General features: G+C 45.3%; 1 protein-coding gene across 5 annotated transcripts in view; it reads right to left on the reverse strand.

Moving 5' to 3' along the window:
- The window catches only part of LOC125150854 (histone-arginine methyltransferase CARM1-like), a 245,965-nt gene that overhangs the window by 67,955 nt on the left and 151,126 nt on the right, over positions 1–26,884 (reverse strand). For 4 of the 5 annotated variants that reach the window (XR_007146512.1, XR_007146511.1, XM_047831277.1 and 1 more), the window contains exons 5-6: positions 13,740–13,850; positions 4,058–4,141 (exon numbers count right to left, since the gene is read on the reverse strand). Coding sequence is in view for 3 of the 5 variants with exons in the window: in XM_047831277.1 (XP_047687233.1) it covers positions 4,058–4,141; positions 13,740–13,850 (195 nt within the window). In the remaining 2 variants the exon portion in view is untranslated. The remainder of the gene's footprint in view (positions 1–4,057; positions 4,142–13,739; positions 13,851–26,884) is intronic. The other variant, XM_047831276.1, reaches the window with a different exon arrangement.

The raw sequence follows: 26,884 nt of genomic DNA on the forward strand, positions 1-26,884 counted from the left end.
TGGCTGGCGGAAAAGCATCAGTGCAAATACCAAGAAACCTCAGCGGTAAGTCCGTCTCAAGCAAGTCGGATGTCCCGTAATACGCTCAGTGTGATAGTTTAATCAGAGAATCGTGAGGTACCATTGCCTCTGCCCAAGAGGAACAGACTTTTCTTCTTTTCAAGAAAGCTCTTTTCAGATAGCTATTAGGTTGTTGAATGAGGAACTGCACAAAAGAAATGCTGGCTCCTTGTGGTCTTTCAGATCATTAAAAAGTTACCCAGGTGGCAAAACCAGTTATCATTTCCTAAGCTACGGCGGATGAAAAGACCAAGGCTGGACACCAATCTGAGGCTGCATGACGGCCAAACCATCAGCCCGGAGCGAATGAGGATTCATCAATTCTGTGGAACATAAGGAGTCGCGGTGATTACTTAGCATTGTGCGGGGGAAAACCAACCTGTTGATTTGACTGAATATTTTGCTCTTCAGATGCTGGTCTGGCTTCCAAGAGCGTCACACAGCCAACATTGATCGTGTGTGTGTGTGTGTGTGTGTGTGTGTGTGTGTGTTTCTCTTGTGGCACCTGGCACAGGGTGAGATTCTCCAGCTACCGGGAGCTGGCTGGGAAAAGTACAGCTAGGGCGGGGTTGGGAGGGGGGAGGGGGGAGGCGTTGCCATGGGGAGGGTGTGAGTGTGAAACTGGTTCACTGTTAGGGCTGAAGGGAGCTCTAAGACATCAAAACCTTTTTAGCGATGATAAGTAATCAACCATCTGATGCTTTTCAGTTTCATTCCCCGGGAGAGCTCAAAGGGATGCCTTACTTATTTGGCCAAATTTAAATTACAGTCTGTCTTACCTTCCCTGCTCTGCCTGCCAAGAAAACGTGTGCCCTAATCGCAACTCCCCCTAAAATGTGTGGGTGCCTTGCAGGAAAATGCTCTAGGTCCACAGGCATTTTTTCTGCTGCCTCCCTCAAACTGGCCAACAACAGACAGCCGTGCACACTGAGGGCTGCTAGGGGGTAAAGGGAGGAACAATGAGCTGAGTGGCCATGAATTAAGACTGAGGCTTGAGGAAAGAATATTTCAGATGCTGCAAAGTGAGCCAAAGAGTTGTCTCGTTTATTGAATTATGGTTTAAAGATCGAGATGACTGACAGTGCCGTGTTGAAATGAGGACACCTTTCCACCACAGAGGACAGACAGCTACGGATTTGGGCGAGCCTCTTACCTTCTCCAGCCCCTCCTCTGTAAATCTGTAAATTGAGGAAACTGGGCATCAATTTCAAAGTGGTTTTTTTTTTTTTGCCTCCAGACCGTTATTCAAATAAAAGATGATCTAGAAGCCCCCCCCCCCCAAAAAATGTGTTGTTGTTGTTGTTTTCCTCCAGACCGTTACTCGAATAAAAGTTGATCTAGAAGCCCAAAATAAAATATGGTGGGTTTGTTTATTTATTTTTTTGCCTCCAGACCGTCATTCAAATAAAAGTTGATCTAGAAGCCCAATAAGCAAAACAGATAAAAGGGATATTGTTCTCCTAACCATCAGGGAAATGCAGATCAAACCCACAATGAGATATCACCTCACACCTGTTAGCAGGGCTATTTCCAGAACACTGCAAAAAGGTAAGTGTTGGTGAGGACAGGGAGAAATTGGACTGTTGGTGGGACTACAGAGTGGTGCAGCCCCTCTGGAAAACGGTGTGGAGTTCCCACAAAACAATAAAAATAGAGTTACCTTGTGATCCGTCAACCTGACTTCTGAGTATATACCCAAAAGAAGTTAAATCAGCCTCTTGAGATATTTGCAACCCTCACTGCAGCATTATTTACAAAAGCCAAGCCATAGAAATAATCCAAATGCCCATCAACAGATGAATGAAGGAGCTATGGTAGACACGCCCACAATGGAATATAATCCAGCCTTAAAAAAGAAGGAATTCTTGTGATTTGCAACAACAGAGATGAATCTTGAGGGCATTATGCTAAATGGAGTAAGTCAATCATAGAAAGACAAGTAACGTGATTCCATTTACATGAAGTACCTAAAATGCCCAATTCACCGAAGGAGAGAAGGGAACTGTGGTTGCCAAAGGCTAGGAAAGGGGGAAATGAAATTCTTTATTGGATATAAAGTTTGTGTTATGTGGAGCGCCTGGCTGGCTGCGTCAGAAGAGTGAGTGACTCTTAATCTTGCGATTGTGGGTTTGAGCCCCACACTGTATGTGGAGATTACTTAAGAAACTTAAAAAAAATAATAAAGTTTGTGTTATGCAAAATGAGTACGTTCTAGAGATCTTCTGTACAAGATGGCACCTGTAATTAACAATGTGGTATTCTGTACTTTAAAAGCTATTAAGAGAGTAGATCTCACGTTAAGTGTTCATATAAAACAATAAAAACACAGACACACAAACAAAAACAGAACACAGGACATTTTTGGAGGTGCAGGACATGTTTAGTACCTTGGCGGCTGTAGTGAGGCTGTTATGGAACCTGGTCTGGATCACCCAGCAGAAGAACCAAGCGGCACTTGGAGATCTTGGAAGGCAGGAGGTTTAATTTTACACCGGCGGGCTCAGAGGAGATCACTCTCCAGAGGTCTGAGCCCCAAGCATAAGCAGAGGGAACAATTTATAGTTTGTTACTTCTGCATTCTGCATTAGGAGTAATTTGCCATGTGTGCGCCCGGCAAGTGGGGTAGGAAGAAGAACCGGGAAGGAGAGGCTTTGGTCAGGGACCGGAATTTCCCTATCAGTCCTGTCGGCCATCTTATAACAGATGGTTCCCTATCAATTGGTATCATGGATGTGTGTATATACTTTTCAAGATGTACATATTAGTTGCTGTGTGCAGTTTTAAACTATCAATTATACCTCAAACAACAACAACAAAGAGAGGGGGTATAAAGGGAATGAAAACGCTAACTTGAAAAGATATCTGTATTCCCATGTTCATAGCAGCATTATTTCTAATAGCCAAGGCATGGAAACAATCTAAGTGTCCATCAATGGATGAATGGATAAAGGAGTTGTGGTATATGTATACAATGGATTATTATTCAACCCTAAAGAATGAGGGAATCCCTACCATTTACGACAAGATGAATGTTCCTTGAAGAGATTATGCTAAGTGAAATAAGTTAGAGAAAAACAAATACTGTATGTATGATCTTACTTATATGTAGTCTTAAAAAAACAAACATGATACAACAAAACCCCCAAATTCCACCAAACTCATAGAGAAAGAGATCAGATTTGTGGTTACCAGAGGTGGGGGTGGGGAACGGAGGTAAATGGTTCAAGGGTACAATCTTTTACTTTTGAAGTGAGTATTGCAGATACAATATATAACGTACTGACGGTAGCTAACACCGTTGTATGATGTCTGAGAAAGTTGTTAAGAAAATAGATCCTAAAAGTTTTCATGGCAAGGAAAAATTTCTTCTCTTCCTTGTATTTTATCTGTATGAGATGACAGATGTTAACTAAACCTATTGTGGGAATCATTTCACAAAATACCTAAGTCAAACTATCATGCTGTATACCTGAAACTTAGTGACATCTGTTAATCATTTCTCAATACAACTGGGAAAGAGAGGAAATTGAGGTTAAAAATAAAAGCAAACTTTCCAAAAGTAAAAAAAAAATGACAAGTCAATTCTGTTGCTTTTAACCATGTCTCAGTGATGTGCACAATGCATTCTGGCTTCCAGCCTTTCTGGCTATTTACTAAATTGGATGTGGTAAAATCTATCCATCGCGAAAAGAAGGGGGTGTTCCTGTCACTGTAGGGAGCTTGGGGCAGGAAGGCTCCTCCCACTGTTCCCATCCAGCTCCCTTATTTGCCCAACTCAGACAGTGTGGGAAACCCTTTCTGGGGGCTGTTTCGTCTGTGATGTCATACAATCCCAGTAATTCTCAAAGTGTGGTCTCCTGACCAAGCATCAGCAACAGCAGAACTTATAAGAAATGTGAGTTCTTGGTCCACATCCCTGTACCTACCGAATGGGAACCTGTGCGGGTGGGGCCCAGCAACCTGTGTTACAGAAGTCCTGCAGGACATGCTGACCTACCTTCATTTGAGAGCCACTGTGTTGTTTATTCCCTGATGGCCAAGTGGTTTGTTTCTTCTCAACAGTCACCAAACCCGAGGCCATCTGACAATTTAGGAGATTTGGGTCAGCAAGCACAGTTTCTACCCGGGAAAGGATTTAGAAACAGCTCTGAATTTCTCCCGAGACCCGGATGTTACAGAGCGGCTTAACACAGGCTCTGGCCAGTCTGCAGAATTGCTGAGAAGGGCAGGGCATAAGTACAGAGGCTGTGCCTCTTGCAACTGTCTGGGTTTTAAAAAGGGGTGCTAAAGGAAATTGCAAAATGCAATTTAAACGCACACTCTTAGAAAACATGCTCTGCCCCATGCCTCCCATTGTTGCCTGGGGATCACCCTTCCATGATCTCTGTTGGGTTGACTTGCACAGAGACAAGGGTGAAATGAGGCCCCATAACAGCAACGTTAATAGCCACGGTGACAAGGATAACGATAGCAAGAGAATGTCAGGCACTGTGCTAATTTCTATATTGGTTTTCTCATGTGATTTTCGTAAGTATCTTCACAAGGGACTATTATTTAAAATTTTATAGGTGAAGACAATGAGGTAGAAAAAGGTAAACTAACTTATTATAGTAGGCAGAATAACACCCCCCACACACAAAAGTATACATCCTGCTCCCCGAAAACTTTTGAATGTGTTACCTTACATGGCCAAGGGACCTCGCAGATGTGATGAAATTAAGGATCTTAAGATGGGGAGAGCATACTGGATTGTTTTAGTGGGCCCCATATAAACACAAGGATCTTTTCATGAGGGACGTAAGAGGGAAAGAAGAAGATGATAGTGAAGAGCAAAGTTCAGAGAGAGCCTGGGGGGCTCAGCCAGATAAGCATCCGACTCTTGATTTCGACTCTTGATTTCCACTCAGGTCACCATCTCACAATTCATTAGATCGAGCACCGCCTTGGGCTTTGTGCTGACAGCATGGAGCCTGCTTGGGATTCTGCCTCTCCGTCTGTCCCTATCCGTCCCCTGCTCACATGCATGCATGTGTACTCTCCCTCTCAAAATAAATAAACATTTAAAACAAAAACTCCCAAAACAAACAAACAAACCACCACAACAACAAAGTCAGAATGATGCAGCCTGTAGGCAAGGAATGTGGGCGGCCTCCAAAGGCTGGAAAAGGCAAAGGATGGATTCTCTGCTAGAGCCTCCAGAAAGAACACGGTTCTGTGACACCTTGATTTTAGCCCCACAAGATCCACTTTGTATTTCTGATGCTCAGAACTGCAAGGCAATGCATATGTGTTATTTTAAGCCATTAAGCTTGAGTTAATTCGTTACAGCAGCAAGAAGAAACTAATACCTGCCGAGGTCACACGGCCATTAGGCTGTGGATCAAGGATACAACCCCACCGTGGGTGATTCCAGAATCATCAATTCTAATGCTGGCAAAGGTGTTTAGAGCCTACGTTATAAGGAACTGAGTGCTGAGACAAAGAGGCAAAGATACTTTCTCCCACGTGGCCTTGCCTCAATCACCAATCCAGCTATAGGAAGTGTTCTTATTTCCTGGGTAGGGTTTTGTGGCAAATGAGGTGGCGTTCCCCATGGATTTCTTTATGCTGCTCTTGTCCCAAGTGTGTTCCTAGCTGATACGGCCAATGGAGGAAGGTTTCCCTCCTACATGGCAGATCCGTCTGCCCGTTTAAGTGCTTCACAATCAGTTCCTTACAGGAAAAATATGGGTTTTCTCCTGTATCTTGGAAGAACTATCTGAAGGGTAGGTGGTCCAGCTTCTAGCCAACACATTAACCTCTTCATCTCCGAGGGAACCATGAGCCCCTGGATGTTCACAGGCTGTGTCCCATCTTCAAGACCTACCACGGCCATCACTTCTCGGCCTTTTGGCTAAGATCAAGTGAAGACCTACCATGTCCAAGGCACTGCATTACCTATGATAAGGGGATGATATTACCTGCCCCAAGCCCTTCAGGGATTCTTCTGGAAGAACTACATGTTTGTAGATGTAGAAACGCATCCTAAATTCTAAAAGTTCAGCTACGCAAAAATGCTTATTATCGTTTCCTTAACAGATTCCTTGCTGCCACCTTTTAATTTCATTGTCAGTGCAAAAATAAAAAGTGTTGATGGGCTGGATGGAACTTCATGACTCAGGCATTTTGTCTGTGGAGAATGAGAAGGAAGTAGAAGTAAGCTGTAGGAGACACTAAAAATACTGGAGAAAAAAGCTAGCTCAAAGAGTTGAAATCAGGATAAACTCAGAAAACTTCAAAGTATATGCTCTTTCAAGTGTTCAAGAATTGGCCTTCAAAGTATTTTGTGAAGAGATTACCAACACACGTAAGATAAGGAATCGCCTAAGAACCAAAGGGCCTTCAGAAATCTCCTTGTCGGCAGTAAGAGGCGAAGCTTAAAAAACGGCATTTCATGTCTTTCGCCCTTTAGGATTCAATTCAAATCCCATCTCTCCCCCACCAGCCTCCCTGACCCGCCCAGCCGATGGGAGCCGTTCCTGGTTCCTGGCCCAGGAGCTTCTCATCCCTGCCATTCACACGTTCTCGCTGTCTTGTGTCAAGAATTTCACTTGTTTGAAATCCACCTGGATTGTAAGCCACTTGAGGGGAGAGATCGTGTCCTAGATGTATGCTGTGTCTTCACAGGGCTTCCGACAGTAGAAGGCGCGTCGCGTCAGGTGGTAGAGTCTATTTCTAGACAGTCTTTGCTCGCACCTAAAGCACATGTGACAAAGTGCCCTGTGGCCTCGTCTAAGCTTGTAGTATCATCGCGTTAGTTCCATCACCTCCTGGCTTTGCTATTACATCTTCATCTCCATCCTCCCCCAGCTTCCTATCTATAGTCCCAAGTTAGGATCTGGAATCTTGATCTTGTAGTACCTGCTCTGGCATATGTTACAGATCTCTGCTTCGGGACCATGGGACTCATTCCCCCAGCTGCTGGAACACTGGCAACGATGGCTCTCAGCTGGGTCTTGTCTTACCAAATTCCCTCCACCCACACAGCCATCTGACCCAAAGCCACAGCCCTTCCCAAGGGAGTGCACACCAAAAAGGTGTGGGATGGAAAGCCCTTGCCTCGAGGTGATTCAACTCCCAGAGGCAGCCCCAGCTCAGGAACTCCCGCGCAAGTGGACGTTCACTTTATTCCGATCGTAATGCAGCTTAACACCTCCTCGCATAGTACCACCCTCCCTCCTTCATTTCTCCACACATCAGGTTCCTGAGAGCCCTCCGTGATAAACTTCCTCCACGCAGATCTCTGCACCACAGTCTGTTTCCTAGGGAACCTGTTCTGTGACAGATCTCACACATAAATCAGAGAAAATAAACAATGCCCACAGCATGAGGGACTGGGGAGGGCGCCTCCCCTAACGTCAAGCCAGTCCAATCCGGCCAAGGCTCCCAATGCCTGGCCGTGAACACAGACACCAGCCTGGCCATCTGATGCCAGCCAAGTGAAGTCTGGTCACTTGTGTCCTCTGCATCGGTGCTTCCCACTAGAACTTTCTGCGATGATGGACATGTTCCCTGCCTGCCCTGTCCAATACAATAGCCATCAGCCACTTGTGACTGTCGAGCACTTGAAATGCAGCTAGTGTGACTAAGGTATTTCATTCTTAAAAATTAGCCTATATTTAAATACAAACAGTCACATGTGTCTCGTGGCTCCCATGAGGCACAGAACAGCCATAGATTACGAATCGGGCAGGTCTAGAAAGGCAGTATCTCAATGGCTCCAATTCCACCCGCCTTTACTTCTGCCTCTCCATCGTCTAGAAGTACCTGGTCTGACTCCTTCAAAGTCATCCTAATGAGGCAGACAGAGGAACTGTGTACCAGTAAAGTCTAATTATTAAGTGGCCCAACAATGATTATGAATATTGTTAAGTCTCAGTGCCAGAGAGCTCTGTTTCAAGATTAAATTGCTTATAACACATCAATCTATTCACCATTGCTTACCCTCATAGTCTTGTATTCCCCTGGCCCCCCAAGGAATTAGATGGAGAGAAATGACCTGTGTTTGCGTGCAAATGAAATTAAGGAATACCCCCTTTCTTGACTGTGTATGTGTGTACGTTTGATTAATGCCTTTTTCTTTGCCATTTGGTCTATACGATCCTGGAGCTTCAGCTCTATGTTTTGTACATAAGAAAGCAAAAAGAGAGAAAGACACAGCTGCCATTTTGAGGTGGACAGGCTGGGAACCCAGGGATGACCTTTAGTCCTGCCCTGCTTCTTGGACAAGGACGATCTCTTATTACTGACCCAGAAATGTCAGAAGGGGCCCAGGATGAGAGCACATGGCTGCACTTGGGTAAGTTCATGACTATCCCGCAAAAACTGACTCTGTGTACATGCCCTCCAGACAAGGAGTCATTCGCACCATCCTGCCGTCTGAGGGTCAGCCCGGACACAATCCGTGTGAGCCACTGAAAGCAACTGAAATTGAATCCAGCGCAATTTGAAAATATTCTGTTTACTTAAAGCCCAGAAGCCTAGCATGAGAAGAAGAATCCAGGCCCAGGCGATGGTAGTTAAATTTGTTCATTTTTCTTTCTTGTTGCAATTTTATCTTTTCTGAGCAATTTAATGAAGACTCCAGAGGAAAGAATTAAATGTCTGCTGGTTCAATTACCAAATAATGAAAAGGTCGAAAGGAGCCCCATGCACTGTGTGCTGAGCCGCTATAAAAGCCTGTGCTTACAGTGAAAATCTTTTGTGTGCTGTTCACACTTGCGATTTGCCACCCACAAATTGTACAGATGATTGTCAGTGTAAGAAGCAGAAATCAAGAGCTGGTACAGGTCGCCCTCCACAAGGGTGAAAAGGCCTGGCCCACGGGGGCATCTCACGACACCCATGGCAGCAGCCAGAGGCACGGTGGGGACCATAGCCTTCATCAGGAGGGACCAGACTGGCATTAAATCCACCCTTTGAGAAGGTTCTAATCACCTTTGGCCCTGAATGCATTGTGACTAGCCTGTCCTTGGGGCCACATGCAGGGTACGTCTCCGGGGCCAAAGAGACCTGGCAGCAAGGATTTCAAGGACTCTGCGCAGCCTCTCTGGCATCTGAAAAGCTACCCCCGCCCCCAACCTGCCCCAACTATATACAGAAAAGAAAGATTACAGAAACACAAAAAACCTCTACAGAAGCCAAAAACAAAGATAAAATAAAACTACGGTTTTTGGAATTCAAGCTTTAAAAATCAAGTCTCTTTGGAAATAATAGGCAAGCAAAAAGGCAGCTCGGCATAGACTCTCCTAGCCCCAACACCCACGATGACCATCTCTCTGCCCATGCTGCGGCTTCTCCAAAACCTTTGGATCAGTGACATCGAAAGACTCAATGGCCAAGTCGTTGTACAGCTTCTTTTTCACCCTTAAATTAAGTTCTTCTTTGGTTATTTCAGAGAATAGCCTCATTCTTAGGAAACATACATTGAAATGTTTAAGGATAAAGGGTCATAATATATATCGCTGACCCATAGTAAAAAGTGTGTGTGCGTGTGTGTGTGTGTGTGTGTGTGTGTGTGTGTGTGTGCGTGTGTGTGTGTCCTCCTCCTTTATCTCTATCGACATATATGTAAATATTTACATACACATGTATATACATTTGGGGGAGGGATGAGACGGAAACCAGACTAAACGATAAAGCAAGGGGGGTAAAGTGTAAAGAGAATTTGGGCAGCCTTTGAACTATTTTTATTTTTACAATGTACCTGCAAGTTTGAAATTATTCCAAGTTTTAAATAGTGCAAAAAGTTTTCATTCTTTCTCTTTTCTTCTCCTGTGTATTAGCTCCTTGCTAGATACCCTCATAATTACACAACAGCCACACTCTGGGTAACAGTGCCCGTGAGGGGAGCGCCACTCCATAAGAAGGCAACAGTTCTGCCGATATGTGTAATCAGGATGAAGATTCTCTTGGAGAAACCAATCGCAAAGACAATTCTAGAACGGCCCCTCTTACGGTGTGCTGGTGATTACTGAGGGTTTATGCTGGGGTTGGAGAGGGACTATGGATAGGGAATGCAAGAGTATCTCTAGATAATTCCTTCCTCTCTTCTCTTAAAATACTACAGCCAAGGGTATTAGGTTCTCAAGGTTTTAAAAATCATGACTATTCCTCAAATCAAGTTAAAATATACGCGAGGGGCACTGTTAAGCGTCAGACTCCTGATCTCAGCTCAGGTCATGGTCTCACGGTTCGGGAGTTTGAGCCCCGCTTCAGGCTCCATGCTGACACTGTGGAATCTTCTTGGGATTCTCTCTCTCCCTCTCTCTCTCCCCCTCCCCTGCTCATGCTCGCTTTCTCAAAAATGAAAAAAATAAACTTAAAAAAATAAAATATATGTAAACATACGTGAAAACAAGCTGTATGAGAAAAAGAAAATCTCTGAATTATTTATGTCACTTTTTTGGGGGGGTGGGGGGAGTGGTGTCTGAAGTGAGAGACCATAGGATCATTCTGTTATCAGAAGAGACCCTCTCTGGGGGCACCTGGGTGGCTTAGTCAGCTGAGCGCCCGACTTTGGCATAGGTCATGATCTCGCAATTCGTGAGTTCGAGCCCCACATCAGGCTCGCTGCTGTCAGTCTGTCAGCACAGAGCCCACTTAGTATCCTCTGTCCCCCTCTGTCTGCCCCTCCCCCACTTGCGCTCTCCCAAAAATAAATATTAAAAAAAAAATAATACAAGAATAGAACCTCTCTGAAGACTGACCTTAATCGGTACTGCTACTCCTATATTCCCAAAAAACACAACTGTGGGATGCACTCGAATGAATATATGATTAAATGATTGAGCAACACCTGAGATAAAGTTCTAGGCTCACTTCCTTATCCTTAGGAATACCCTGTAAGACGTACGAAAATCTAAGCGGAGGCATCTTTAACTATAGGGTTCTCTCTTCATAAGCTTCTATTCTCCTCTTCTCCTTTATTTAGAATTCCATATTTAAATCTACCAGCATGGGGCGCCTGGGTGGCGCAGTCGGTTAAGCGTCCGACTTCAGCCAGGTCACGATCTCGCGGTCCGTGAGTTCGAGGCCCGCGTCAGGCTCTGGGCTGATGGCTCGGAGCCTGGAGCCTGTTTCCGATTCTGTGTCTCCCTCTCTCTCTGCCCCTCCCCCGTTCATGCTCTGTCTCTCTCTGTCCCAAAAATAAAAAATAAACGTCGGAAAAAAAAATTAAATCTACCAGCATCATAAAGAAAAAGGTGAGATCAACTGGACAAAGCTATTTTTCACACGTATAATGGAATAGGATTAATACCGAGAGTACAGAAAGCATTCCTACAGATGAATTAGAATTAAAAAGATAATTCAAAGTAAAAATTGTCCAAAAGAGCCCATGAACAGGTATTCCACAGAAGAGAAAGCACAAACGGCCAAAACGCTCTGCCCAGGTGCTCAAAGTCATTAATAAGTGGACAATGCAAATACAAATGCAAATAGCATGTCGTAAAAACCAGATGAGCAGAAATTCCAAAGCCTGACAATATCAACTGCTGACGAAGCTGTGGAACAATGGCACTGACGTTTACTGCTGGAGGGAGGGAAAGGTGGAAGAACCACTGTGGGAAACACCTGGTCATTGCAGAGCAGAGTTGAAGGCATGCATGTCCTGTGACCCAACAATTCTACTGCTGGGTATATACCGAGAAGCTCTATCAAAGACGCAGCGGCGGGCGGGTGTTGTGCAAGAATATTCCTAACAACACTTGTATAATGGAGGCCATCCAAAGTCTGCCAACCAAACAGTAAACTAGCAACTTGAGGCATTTCATACAATAGAACAGCATCCAGCACTGAAGATAAAGAAACAATAGTTGTGTACATCCACAGAATGGTCATCAGGAACACGATGTTGGACGAAAAAAACAAATGATACAAGAATGCATACATTATGATTCTATTTATGAAACAGGGTTTGTTTTTAGGGATAGATATAGGGGTAGGGGCGCCTGGGTAGTTCAGTCGGTTGAGCACCCAACTTCAGTTCAGGTCATAACCTCACAGCTAGTGACTTCGAGCCCCACGTCAGGCTCTGTGCTGACAGCTCAGAGCCTGGAGCCTGCTTCAGATTCTGTGTCTCCTCTCTCTGCCCCTCCCCAGCTTGTGCTCTCTCTCTCTCTCTCTCAAAAATAAAATAAAACATTAAAAAAATTAAAAAAAAAGAAATATATAAGGTAAAACTATACATAACAAGGGAATGAGAAACAAAAATTTAAGACTGTGGTTACCTGTGTCTAGAGAAGAAAGGAAAAGCAATCAGGAGGAGACATATGGACCTTGAATGGAAACCCTAATGGCCTATTTCTTAAAAGTAGAGGGCACATGTCCATTGCATCATTATCCTTTATACTTACACATCTTACAAATATTCTTTTGTGCGTATCCAATATTCAACAAAAACAACTTTTAAGGACTGGTGAAGAAGGAAATGACCAAAAATATTTTATCAAGACTTGTTGGAAAGGAAAACAGAGGAAAACAACATTCCAGCCAGCAGGCTCTGGCAGTCTTTCCTTCCACACACGCCATACTGGCCTGTCTCTGATTCTTCTTTGTTCACTCGATCCAAAACCAACCATGGCTCCGAGTTACCAGTTGTCCCGGGTTGGGGAAACATTTCATGATATTCATTAGAAGGAACAGCCAAACTTCCTTCTCTGTCCTCCTAACCCTCATTAAAATTCAGGCCTCCTCCAGGTGTGAATGACAAGCACATTACCCCATTCACGCATGCACCCACCCAATCTCTGCAGCTCAGTCAGGTTATTATTATATCCAACCAACTATTACTGAAAGCCATTATGACCTGACTTTTGCCCTTGACTTATTCTCTAATATTTGTACATATTTAACAATGATAATAGAATACCATATTCAAAACAAAGAATCTATCCTCCAACCTATGCCTGAAATCTGAAAAAGCTCCTTGAAACACAGACATCTGTCTATGCTCCAAATACAACCATGTAGCAACAGCCCTTTAAAGCTAAACTAAAATTTAAAGTGAGTGGTGCAGGGGCGCCTGGGTGGCTCAGTTGGTGAAGCATCTGACTTCGGCTCAGGTCATGATCTCGCGGTTTGTGAGTTCGAGCCCCGCGTTGGGCTCTGTGCTGACAGCTTGGAGCCAGCTTGGGATTCCTCGTCTCCTCTCTCTCTGCCCCTCTCCCTCTCACGCTCTGTCTCTTTCTCTCCCAAAAACATTAAAAAAAACTAGGGATCTAGAATGTTAAAAAAAAAAACTTTAAAAAAATAAGGTGACTGGTACAGTTGGTCAGTACAGCACTTAAGAACAAGATAAATCTCGCTCCAGAAAGTCTGACTCCTCACCTTGGTAGGTCATTAAAGATAAAAAGACATTCATCTCCCCCTCTGGCCCACCTGCCACCCAGTGGATGGGGAAGAAGAAAGTTTTGTTCTATTTTCAATATCATGAAATTTTTTAAAAACTTGTTTTCATGTCAGTTACTCCAGTGACGTCTGGCTTCTCTCAGCAGTAAATTGCCAACAGGAACAAAATAATCAGACTGGTAAAAAAAAAAAATGCTTCTAAATGACCCACCTGGAAGATTCCATCACTTAGTCCCCTGACGTTTACTGAAGACCTAGTTAGGAGACGCTGTAAAAATACAACCACTTACCTCCGCATACTGTGCTACAGAACTGGCTTCAACAGCATACACTCTCCTAGCTCCAGCCTGCACGGCAAAAAATGATAGTATTCCTGATCCACAGCCAACATCTAGGACAATCTGGAAGAAAGAGCGAAGACAACAGAGGGGTGAGAAAATGCACAGGTATGTTGGCTCCACCATGGCTTTGAGCAATTGTCTTCGGGCTTAACGCCCCAGCTTTGCTGTTTACAAATGGTCTCACCTTAGTCAAGTTAGGAATCTCCGTGAGACTCCATTTTCTCAGATGTTTAATGGGATAATAATATCCACTTTTTAAGGTTTGTGGGAGGGATTAAGTAACATGAAGTATCTACAGAGCACCTGGCAGGTAGTTGGTGTTTTTTCAAATCACTGCTCTTATTACTATGGTGTCTCTGTTTTTTGTTTTTAATTTATTTTTGAGACAGAGAGAGACAGAGCATGAGCAGGGGAGGGGCAGAGAGGGAGAGGGAGACACAGAATCCGAACCAGGCTCCAGGCTCTGAGCTGTCAGCAGAGTCCAACGCGGGGCTCGAACTCATGGACTGTGAGACCATGACCTGAGCTGAAGTCAGACGCTGAACTGACTGAGCCACCCAGGCTCACATGGTGTCTTTGTAACACAGATCGCTGTTAGGACGTCCAGGGCCAAGAAAAGTAAAGCGTCATGAATAAGCTCGCCTATCAAATCTGTTAGCAGGAACAAAACGAAAAGTGTCACCGATCATTTTATATGTTTTTATACGTTCTGTGTTTTATTTTATACATGTAAAATTTTTATATATAAATTTATTACATATTCATATATGTATATATTCAGAAATAACTGAAGACAAAGTCTTCAAAAATCCAAAAGTCGGGTTTGTGCTTGCTTTTTTTTTTTTTTGCAGGCCCCCCTACCCCCCCCCCCCCACACACAGTTGGGGAGGTTTACAAATGGAGGGTAGGAGGGTATTAAGGCAGTGGACAGACAGAATTCTCAGAAGCTTTTTTTTCCTATTCTCTGGGTTCAGACCTTGGACTTAAATCAAGACAATCACCTTTTGCTAGCACAAGGGCCCAACATTTGAGAGGCAGTAGGTACGTGATATGTATTGGGCCTCCTCCCCAAACATATCTGCAGCCAAGGCCCAAATTTCAATCTGATCACTGGGATTTCAGGTGACTGGGCTCCTGCCACATCTGTGACTCTTAACTCAGCATCTTGTAGCACTGGCTTTGAGCAAGACGTTTTGATTGGCTCTAAATCCTGATAATAAACGTCTGAGTAAACAGCATTACTAGGACTACTTTGGAGACGACCACACTGAAATTCGGACACGGACCAACAGGCCCAAGTTCATCTAGCAGCAGAGAGGGGAGTGAAGACTCGCATCTGGGTACATCCACCTTCCAAGCGCATGTCCCGTAACACCGTACCCGCTTACTTACGCCCATCTTCATAAATCTGTCATTGTCACATGGCGACACCGATAGGCAATGTTAGGTGAGGAAACCAAGTATTACTTTTCGTAGGAAATTTAGAAAAGATCTTTTTTTTTTTTACTTTGATAGCAGGAAAATTTCCCCCCAAAATAGGAAATATCAAGAGGGTGTGTGTGTGCGTGTCTGTGTGTGTTTTAACCGCAGTATCACACTGTGCTGACACAGATACTGTGCCATTATTCTAAGAGAGCATGCTGTTAGTAACGGGTTCACAGTGCTCGCTTATATTAATTCTAGAACTGTGGCTGTATTCCATATGGTTTCCTAGGGTTTGGGTAATTAGGAGCATTACCAATTTAAAATGTCACCCAGGCTCTGGAATTTGCTGTCAGGCTGTCTACACTTTTAGAAATACCAACATTCCCCTCCCCTTGTCCTCCCTAGGAAATACATCATCTTCACATGGCCCTGCTCCGTTGCAAGAACACCTGTGACCACTCTTTAGCGAATGCAGCCATTAGGGTGGGGAATACAATTCACAGCACCCCCCCCCCCCCCAAATAGATACGCCAGATCCAGAAGAATCTTTCTGGAGCCTTATTCAATAAAAATATAAAACTTCAGAGTCTACACCCAGTCCAAAACATGGATGCAAAATTAAGACACAATGAGAATTGCACCTGTTTGCTCTGGTGACAGGTGCCCTGAAAACCTGTGAGTGGTGCTCTTTGTCTCTTTTATTAGGGAGCTGTGAGGCACATCTTGGAACAGCATTTTTCAGCTCTCTTGACCTTGCAGATTAAAAACCAAAGAAATGTTTGCCGCAAAAGAGAGGAAGGAGAAAGGTAATGGAAAGAAAAGAGAAAAAGGTCAGAGATGGGAGGGAGCCTGATGGATGTGGTTCAAACTTTGCCCAGATTAGTCCATTTGGTATGCTTTAATAGACCCAGACCCTATCTGATGAAAAATCCCAAATGAAGGCAATTTCCCAGGTACCTTATTTCAATACCTCTTTTCAGGCCCAAATAACCTTATTCATTTGGTTATTTCAAAACAGTGCATAGGCCTTGGAAAAGAATCTGATCTTTTCTTAGCATTATCCAGATAATGCCATCTGCTTCCCACTTGTGTATATATGTAAAAAGTTAATAAGGGAATTTTCAGTCTGGAGCTGATGGGAGAGGGTGGGGAGAGGAAGGAACATTTTGCCTTGTCTACGTAAGCCTTGCAATGTTGGAAACAAAGCTCTGGAGGGCTTAGAATAAATCCTCTGGTGAAAAAAACGAAAGGTCAAAGCAAATATTTAGGCTCTAATGGAAATATACTACCCTTTCCAGCTGGGCTTTCCAAATCCGAGAGGAGAGAGGCCACTAACACAGATAACTCTGTTATACGCTTTCCTACATGGCACTTCAGGAAGCCTTGAAGCTACCTCCAATCATATTTTCTTGCCCTCACAGAAGATTACATTAGTCCCAGTTTTTATTCTAGCACTGGTAGGCCACCACAGGACTGGGCATGTGTGAGGACCTTGGCAGATATTAAGTTACACTTTCTTGCCCTAGGGAAAAAAATATCCCCCCACGTTGGGCAGAGGCAATAAAATCCCCTTGTATCTCCAAAGCCAACCAGTTTCCCAAGGATGTTCTCCTGACACTATCTATTTGATTGCGATGTCTCCCTGGAAAGGGGAGTTCATAGATTGTCCCCATTTTATTGATGAGGAAACAAGGCGTGGACAGACTGCTTCCAGCTCAAGGTAACATGGCCGGTAAGCGGCAGAGTTGGGCAATGCTCAACCCTCCCCACCATCGTGGCCTTCTCTCTGTGTAGTAAAAGATGAGAAAAAAGGGGTGCGCTGTGAAGAGATGAAAATCTGGGCATATCAGACACCCCCAATGGTGCCACACAGCTAAGCAGAAAGTCCCCATCTCCTCGATGTGCTGTCCTTGGGCCTCAGCCATCCGGCAATGACTGGCTTTCCTGGTCTCTTTTTCTGTAATTCTCTTCTTTCTTCCTCCCCCCACCCTCCCAGGCTTGCCAACTGCAGGCCTTTCCCTGATTCTAGGCTCCCTCATGTGTGATCCCCTGTGGCGGAGGGAGCTGAGAGCCTGCCAGACGTTCATGCTCTCTCAGAGCCTGGACGACAATCTCTGCTCCCCTGTATCTCCATAGGGCCACGGGACCACTTAGCCCAATGGAGTGTGAGGGGAAGTGACGGGCGTCCCTTCTATGGGGAGGTGGCTGAAGGTGTACCTTGCCTTCCTTCCCCACACCCTCTGCTCCTTACGGAGTCACGCTGGAAACCACCTGCTGGAGGTGAAAACAGCCTGACTCCCTGGGTCGCCACTTTGGGAAGAGCCACTCAGAACACCCTGGACGTGCCACTGAAACAATACTTTTCTGCTGGGTGAAATCCTTCTCATTTTTCCCCCTGGGGAAGTGACGACCAAGCACAGATACCACATCTCTGGGACACGTTCTCTGACCGCCCCAGTCTAGGCTGCCTGGTACATGGCTCTCCAGAAGAGCTTACCACAGGACACTGCATATACAGTAAAACCTTGGAGTGAGAGTAACTTGTTCTGCAAATGTTCCGCAAGACGAGCAGACATTTCTAATGAATTTTAACTTGATAAACGAGCCATGTCTTGCAATACGAGTCGTCCGTGATGCCGAACGTCACGCGATCACAACTGAGCCAATGGTTCTCTCTCTCTTTCACTGTGGGATTGTGGGTAATCATCCCCCATGCTTGGATGTTCAGTCTCAGGCTGCAGTGTTTGGCAGAAATCGGTAATTTTTCAGAACATTGGAAGGTGCCCCCCCACTGGCAGTAGTGTATTTTTTGTCACTTCAAAGCACCCATGGATGTTCCTCTGGTTTCCCGTACAAGAGTAAGCTTAGGAATGCTTTGCTTCATTCTAGGCCAGGCTGCCAGCAGGTTATAGACCCTTTCCTCTGCTGCCTTATTGCCAGTTACATTACATAGAGTATATGACAAGAGTTTTTTTTTAATTTTTTAATGTTTTTATTTATTTTTGAGAGAAAGAGACAGAACACAAGCAGGGGAGAGGCAGAGAGAGAGGGAGACACAGAATCTGAAGCAGGCTCTAGGCTCTGAGCGGTCAGCACAGAGCCCGACGTAGGGCTCGAACTCATGGACCGTGAGATCATGGCCTGAGCTGAAGTCGGATGCTCAACCGACTGAGCCACCCAGGCGCCCCTGACAAGAGTTTCTAATACTGCACTGTAGTCGACATTCGTTAGTGAAACTCGTCCTACTCAATAACCCTCCTCTCTCTCGTTTCCCTCACACCAGCCACAAAGGTTTTCAAAGTAAATGTAGGTTAATTTGCTTTTTTCTTGATATCTTGTATTTTCGTTATTATTTTGTATATTGCAATACTGTAATCATTTTTATATGAATATTTTTGGGTTGTGGAACAAATCATCTGAGTTCCCATTATTTCTTACGGGGGAAATTCGCTTTGATACACAAGTACTTAGGATTACAAGCACGTTTCCGGAACAAACTATGCTCGCAAACCAACGTTTTACTGTATTTTTTTTTTCTTTTAAGGTTTTATTTTTAAGTAATCTCTGTGTCCAATGTAGGGCTCGAACTCACAGCCCTGAGATCAAGAGTCACGCACTCTACCTACTGAGCCAGCCAGGTGCCCCGATGATACCGCGAATATTTCTTTACATGTTTGCCTTCCCTGCCAAGCCTATGAGTTCCCCAAAGATAAGAAGCACATCATTTATCTCTCAGCACCCAGCACAACATGAGAGCAAAAATCGTTAATAAATATTTGTTGGCTAAATGACCAAATGCGATGACTCATTAGGGCAGTCTCCTAATTCCAACATCACCTTGAAATATTTCTGGAAAAGGCGTGTGACGTTCCCCAGCCATTTCAACTCTGGGAGTGTCCTTGCATGCAAAGCTAGCAGCCAGAGGCTAAGCCCAGGATGCCCTTGCCTTATTCAGCACTTACATGCTGAATTGTTTCACTCAACCTAATCTTCTGCTTCTTGGTCTCCAAGCCATCTCACAGACCTGACTCTATACTGCTTCTTTTTGTGATCTCCATCCTTCCTCCTTGACTGTGATCCCAACATGTCTCTTGGGTCACCCTTGTGACTATCTGAGGCAGCCTTCTGCCCTGACCCAGGTCTCTTGGAAGGTTCCATGTTCCTTTCTGCCATAGGGCCTTAGTAAATGCTGCTCCCTTTGGGGTGCTCCCCACTGCATACTCTATGGTATCAGCCTATGGTAATGTTTTTGTTTTTACCTAGTCAAGGTCCATTAAGCTAGATCTTTTCTATTTGTTCCTCCAGGTCTGTGCTCCACTTTCCTCCACCTGCTTTTTGTCACAAGTCTCACCTACGTGAACCGCATCAATGGCTTCCTTGCCCCTGGACCCCATTTGGGAGCAGTCAAGAGAAAAGACAACAGAAAGTCAGAGGGGGTGGGGACAGCGAGGTCAGGTGAGTTATTCTCCTGGCTTCTTCCTTCCTGGCTCTCCGGAGACTGGTTGTCCCCTCCACCCAAAGCCACAATTCTCGGTGGGTTTCCATCTTTACGGCTATGACCATCCCATCCACTTTCCAGGAAGCGCCCATTGCAGCCCACATGTGGTAACAAGTCTCTCTGGCTAGTGCCAGGTTGCTTCAGCATCCCGTGTTGGTTCCCTTAACTCCGCCCACATCTTGGTATACAGTCCTGTGATTTAACTCTCCCAAAACACCCTGTCCAGTGTGTAAACTCTCTCCTGCGGAACCTTTGGCTGACACAACAACTCACCCTTCAGATTCCAAATGGCTCTCCGTGAGAGAAGACATCCCTAATCTCTGTTCCCTTCCCAAGCTAAGTCCTCCTGTTGTATACCCTTCCTTTGTAACACTCCTCCTGGTTATAATTTCCCATTCAATGAGTGATTATTTGATTAACATCTGCTCCCCTGGACTATACGCTTGGTTAAGGGAGAGTCTTCCACCTGTTCCCCACCCACGACCAAATCCCTGATAAGAGCATACGGTCTGGCACATAGTAGAGACATTCACTACATCTCTGTTGAACAAACTGAATAAGGAAAATGTGTCTCTGGGGAGCCTGGGTGGCTCAGTCAGTTGAGCATGTGACTCTTGATTTTGGCTCAGGTCACGATCCCAGGGTTGTGGGATCGAGCCCCACATCAGGCTCCATGCTGGGAACGGAACCTGCTTGAGATTCTCTCCCTCCCTCTGTCCCTCTCTTCTACTCACACTTGCTCTCTCTCTCTCTCTTTAAAAAAAGAAAAAAAATGTGTCTTACTGCCACAAATAGGGAACCAGTTCATGATCCAGAAAATACTACCTCCTTAAAAAGCATCTTCTACCGGCATAACACAACCTCTCCAATCTAGTGATCGTAAGCAACTTTCAAAGGACTTTATTTTATTTTGTTTACATTGCCATATTATATCACACTATGATCCAGTTAGCTCTTGTGTACAATGCTTCTCTAGAGAGAGAATAAATCCTCAGCCGCCCCCGGCTGCACAGGCAGTAAGTGAAGATGGCGAATTTGGGGCTCCTATCAGGGAACACAAGAAAATGGTGTGAACTCCCTGCCAGGACTCATGGGGAAAAGTCAACAATTGGTCCATGTAATAGTGGCCAAGAATTCTAAGAATGTATTTATAAATAAAGTAAATTCGAAAAATATTAAACAGATAGGGTCATCCTTTTGTTTATACAGATGATTTTAATTATATGCTCTGGTGGTTTTCCCGGGCAAAGAAATCCTGCAAAATGTTTGGATGGGGCTAAAAGAGCTCCAAGAAGGTTCAGAGACACTTATTTGGATTTTACCAGGTTAAAATTAATGAGGAATATCTAGGTCTTTATGAAAGTGTGAAACAAAATCACTCTTGAATAACAGAGCAAAAAGAAACTAAATACGTACCCTTTATTTTATACTTATTATGTTGTTATGCCTGTAAGAACTTTGTTGGCATTACCTCATTTACTTGCGGCGACAATTCTATAATGAGAGTACGATTATTTTCTCCATGTTGTAAAGAGGCTGAGAATCTGATAAAGTTACAGCTACGGACTTAATATACAGCAGAGATGAAATAAAAAAAGCAAACACGTCTAACTCAAACCCTATGCTCTCAGCCACTCCCTTCATCTTCCACTTACGTTATTATTTTTTTTTTTTGAGTTTACTTATTGATTTTGAGTGGGGGAGGGGCAGAGAGAGAGAGAGAGTCTCAAGCCGGCTCCGCACTGTCGGCCTGGAGCCCAATGTGGGGCTCAAAGCCACAAACCGAGGTCACAACCTGAGCCAAAACCAAGAGTCAGATGCTTAACGGGCTGAGCCACCTGGGCGCTTCCCACCTAGGTCATTCTTTGCACTCTTCAGGCTATAGTAATATTGGTCACACTTGGCCTTCTTATTTCACCCCAGCAATTCTATAATTATCTTCCAAGACTGGGGTCCTGATTACCCCACGATCAGCCCCTTGAGTTATGCCAGTTATTATTATTATTAATTCCTTCTTTCTTTCGTGGCTTGAGCATATCAATACCTGATCCTGAAATGAATATCCCAACTGTAATTTCTGTACGTCCTATACGCCGAAATCCTGTGTCCAACCCACCTGTCCACTGCCAAGGCCACCAATGCTTCTTCTCGCCATTGTCATCTCACATCTGGAGACACCTCCGCCCAAACCACCCAAAGTGACGTGGGCCCCATGCTCTTGCAGTGCTGGGCCTGTTTCCATCACCACCTGCCATGGACTGCCTACCTCCATAGATTTCACTCGACTCTTTCAGTATCCCAGCTCTTGACTGACAGATGGACTACACAGCTTCTAGACGGTAACAGAATGATGGACCTGCACAGCTTTCTTTGTGGTCAGAGAAGAAAATTCCAAATCATCCCAAGGCCTGCAGAAGACATCCTTTTATGGCCTTTGCAGCTAAGACTTCAATTTTGTTCAGATAATCAGCACTTCCATTATGGCATAAGAATCCTGCAGCGGGAGCTCCTCAGAAGATAGAATTCTATATCTGCTGTGCAGTGAAACTTGGTTTCGACCGAAGAACTGCCTGTATTTGAACAATGCATGTTTAATGCTTAGGAACCCTTGTTTCACCTTGCCCGGTCCTCTGGCAGAAGGTAGATAAATCCATCACCCATATTTTAAGAGAAGTACCTTTCACCAGTTCTCCCATGATTTTCCTGTTGTTGTGGAAAACACAGAGTATATGGATCACGCTTTGCTTATCTCCCGATGATCAGCGGCCTTCATAGGCTGCCAGTGGTCTCAGACAGTGGTCTCGGATTAAAGCTCACCTAGCTCTAAAGCTGTAGACACTCAATCATTCATCGGACATCTACTAAATGCCTCACGTTACCCACCGCGCCAAGCACTGCTAGGCGCTGGGAATGCAGAGATGAATGAAGCACGATTGTCTGGGACAGAGAGAGACACAGATGTCAGAAAGAAGTACAATTATGTGTTGCATTATTGTATGACATTAATTATTTGTATGCAATACTGTGCTTCACGACTGTAGGACAGAATTACATACAGAGCACGGTGAGAATACCAAGGAAGAAGAGTTTATTTTATCAAGGAGTCTGGAAAGACTTCCCTGAGGTAAACTGAGCAGTGGACATTGAAAGTTGAGTCAAAGTTGTGCTCTCTGAATCGACGGAGTAGTGGGAGCACCTAGAGCCTGTCACATTTAGGAGGCAATCGATGCCCTCAGAGCATCATCTGTGTGTTACGGGTAGAAGTAGGGACATGGCTGAGACATTAACATGACACGAGCCAAAGCTGGAGCAACTGGCAGCCACGTGATCACAGACGGTCTTGTATACAAGACCAAGAGCTTGGACTTGATCCGCAAGTAAAGAAGGACCATAAGACATTTCAACAGGAGAATTACTCTCACTATTACTGAGTACTTATCCTCCTCCGTTTAGTAAACCATCCCCACTCCCAGGGAGGGACCCTGGTGGCCTATGTCAATCCTAGCTGGTTCCATTCCTTTTGCCAGTGATGGCTTTAGGCTCAGGTGTGTGATAAAATGTTATTAATGAGACCGGAGGGCAAGTCCGTGAGGGGCTATTGGCAAGTATCTCTTCCCTTCTGAGACACACAGAAAAGACACCTCTTCTTTCTCGGACACAGTTAAACTAGGATGTGATGTTCAGAGTAACTGGGTTAAAACACCTTGGAGTTATACCACCTCTGACAGTTTCAGCCGATGTGAGTGGGGACTTTCTCCCACATAAAGCCAAAGGTATGTTTCACTCTGGGGCCAGTAGGGAAACTAAGCGGGAAACTTGCAACATTCCAGAAGGACCATATGAATGAGAGCTACGAATGAGCAAGGGGACAGAGGGGAACAGGAGGTGCAAAAGCTAAAGTATTCGGAGCTAAAGTATTTGGAGACTGGACAGGAAAAGGGAAGGTCTAGACTGCCTCCCAGGTCTCTGGCTGGGGTGGTGTTTACGACACGCTCAGGTTTTGCGTGATGCCAGAATGGGAACAGTTGCGTTGCTATGTGGCCAGAGTGGCCCTAGAAATTGCTTGTGGTCATCTGCGAACGCTGGAGCTGAGTTTCATTGATGCTGCCACTGCTACAGCCACTACTGCCCAAGGCTCTGCTGCGGGGGCACCCCCGGTCCCTCATGGTGGTCACGGGCAGGACAAAACAGCGCACGCTCCCCACTCACGCCACCTGTATTTTGTTCCACGCCTGTTCCCGCAATTTCCTTGCTGGTTTTGAGGCGTGAGGCAAGTCCAACAGCACCTGCTTAGCACCGGCACGTGTGTGCCCTTGAAACACAAGGGAGTTGACACCTTGTGGAGGCGAACCTTGGCCAGTCCAAGTGTGGCACCCAGGGGACAAGTCTTTCCCCTTTTCTCCCCTTCAATGAATGGCTTGGGGATAAAGGGGCCTCATGTGGCCTCTTTGAATATATCACGTGACACCAAGCAATCAGTTTTAATAAATCTGTGGCAAGGTCAGTAATATGCTCTCCTACCCTCTCCGTCCTTCCCGGCCTCACTCTCCTCCTCCTTAAACGTCTTTCCTAAGATCGGCCTCCCTAATAAAGTACAAGCTCGTAAGCCTCTGCCTCAGGATCTGTGATTTAGGGAAGCTAGGTGAGGAAAATGACGAAAGTTACGCGAAATTCGACATGACCACTGAGTCCACAGCTCAGATTAAGCGAAAAGAGGAGTCCAGGTTCTAAGCTCATCAGAGCCCAATTCCCGGTTCAGTGCTAGACAAGCTCAGGTGCTAGTGGAGTACTTACAACTGCCTTTTTCATGGATCGTGTGGTCCTATGTAACTGCTTATTGATTTTATCCTGTTTGCCTACTTACGTTCTTATACTGGAAAGCGGATACTAAAACAAAATCATGTACCTTAGAAAGGATGGCTGCACAGAGGGTTCTGCCTAATCCTGGGCACTGCCTCAGAAGTACTGCCTTAGAGGGAACAGGGAGGTTTAGAAATTCAACCCTAGGAACTTTCAAAAATGCCTCGTATCCAGCGGGTAGGCAATCCATCAGGCAGAAGTTAATAGTAAGTTAACCAATAAAACCACAGCAGTGAGATATTAATCCTTCAAACCCTCCCGTTTTTTCCCCTAGTTCCCTCTCACGCACAGCTGATGCATTGACAATATCACCTTAGCAATCTGTCCCTTCTTTAACGATTTTGCAAAAGCAGCATCTGGTATGCTGGTCATTAGTGCCATTTACCGACTATTTTTGGTACTCCTTATGTGCACGCAGTAGGATTGCATCTCCTTGCTCTTTCGAATTAGCAGTGACCCCATGACTTGCTTCGGCCCCTGTGACGTGGTCAGAAGTACCGTGGGTCACTTCCGGTTGGTAGGTTGAAGAACTCGGGGCGGGGTCTGCCATCCTCTCCCTCTCCCTCTCCCACGTGGAGGCCGCTCCTGCAGTCTGGGGCCTGGGGTGAGCCTAAGACAAGGCGGGGCCCTCAGCCAGCCCCTAATGGATTGGCTGGGACGTAAGCTCTGGTGGCTTAAACCACGGACGCCTGACGGTCGGTCGACTGCTATAGTGCCATCACCCCGTGGTGCTGCCGGGTCTGAGTGAGTCTCATCTCCATTCACCATGAACCTCAGAAAGAGTAAGGGCGCTTGTCACCATCTTGAAAGACACAGAGATGGGCTCTGAGCACAGGTATCTTGGCTAGAAATCCATCTAGTGCATGGAAGCCCCCTGCTCCCTCATGCCCAAATGCCCTAAAAAAAGAGTCTGAAACCACCGCGTATTCAGTCTCCTTGGCTCTCCCTGAAAGCTGCGCTTTGCTCTCATACCAAACGAAAGCAGTTTCCTCTGACGGCTCTGGCATCTTTCTCCCTGTGGTCTTCCGGCAGCGGCTTCTATTCAAGCTCAGGAGAATCCTGGCACAGACACGCCATCTGCCTTCACACTCACATTCTACGCAGAGAATCATTCTACGTAGAATCATTCCCTTCACATTCTACCAAGGGAAATCTACGCAGAGGCTCCCTTAAGGCTCAAGGGGCCAAAGAGATCAGTTAAGACCAAAGTCCATTTTTCACGGCACCTGCTTAGCTCAGGCAGTTAAGCTCCTGACTCTTGGTTTTGGCTCAGGCCACGATCTCCTGGTTTGTGGGTTCAAGCCCCGCTACGGGCTCTGTGCTGACAGTGGAGAGCCTGCTTGGGATTCTCTCTCTCCCTTTCTCTCTGCCCCTCCCGTGCTTGCATGCTCAGTCTCTCTCTCTCTCTCTCTCAAAGGAAATAAACTTAAAAAAAAAAAAAAGAAAAAAAAGGCCAAGGCCCATTTCTCTATCTTTCTGCTCAGCCCTACCTCACAGAATCAATCCCTGGGACGAGTTCCTATGGTATACAATCTAGCATGAATCTTGGCCTCCAGAGTGGGTTGAACAGTGTCTCCCAGAATTCACGTCCACCCAAAACCTATGAATGTGACTTTATTTGGAAATAAGGTTTTTATAGATAATTAAGTTCCGATAACAACATACTGGATTATAATAGGTATCATTAGAGGAAGAGACAGATTAACACACAAAGACACACAGAGACATTGTTACAGACAATGGAGACAGAGATTGGAACGATGCATCTACAAGTCGAGGACCGCCAAAGATTGCCAACAACCACAAGGAACTACGAAGGGGCCAGGAAGCCCACCCCCTCCCCCAGGGCCTTTAGAAGGAACATGGCCCTGGGACACCTTGATTTTGAACTTCTGGCCTCCAGAACAGGGAGAGAATAAATTTCTGTTGTTCTAAGCTACCGAGCTTGTAAGGCAGCCCTAGGAAATGAAAACAGCCTCCAAAGTCCAAGCCATAGGAAAACAAATGCATTACTCAGGTCTTTCGGAGAGGGGGAGAGAGAGAGAGACCTGAGTTTCCCTATAACTCTACCACTCAGCTGTGCACCCTAAAGCAAGTTAGTCAAATGTATGTATCTGGTCCCTTTATCTATACTATTAGACAACAGGTATCGTGGTTGTTTGCTGCATGGTACGGTGGGCATTTGCCATTCCTATGCCTCTCAGCATCTGAACCCCTTCCTGTGTTTGGACAACGCCCCACTTCTGAGGCAGCACCAGCCTCCCAGCAGGGAAGCTGAAGGCGTCTGATGGTCCTTTGTCACACCCTCGAA

The sequence above is a fragment of the Prionailurus viverrinus genome, chromosome D4 (genome assembly GCF_022837055.1).
Source record: "Prionailurus viverrinus isolate Anna chromosome D4, UM_Priviv_1.0, whole genome shotgun sequence".
Lineage (NCBI taxonomy): Eukaryota > Metazoa > Chordata > Mammalia > Carnivora > Felidae > Prionailurus > Prionailurus viverrinus.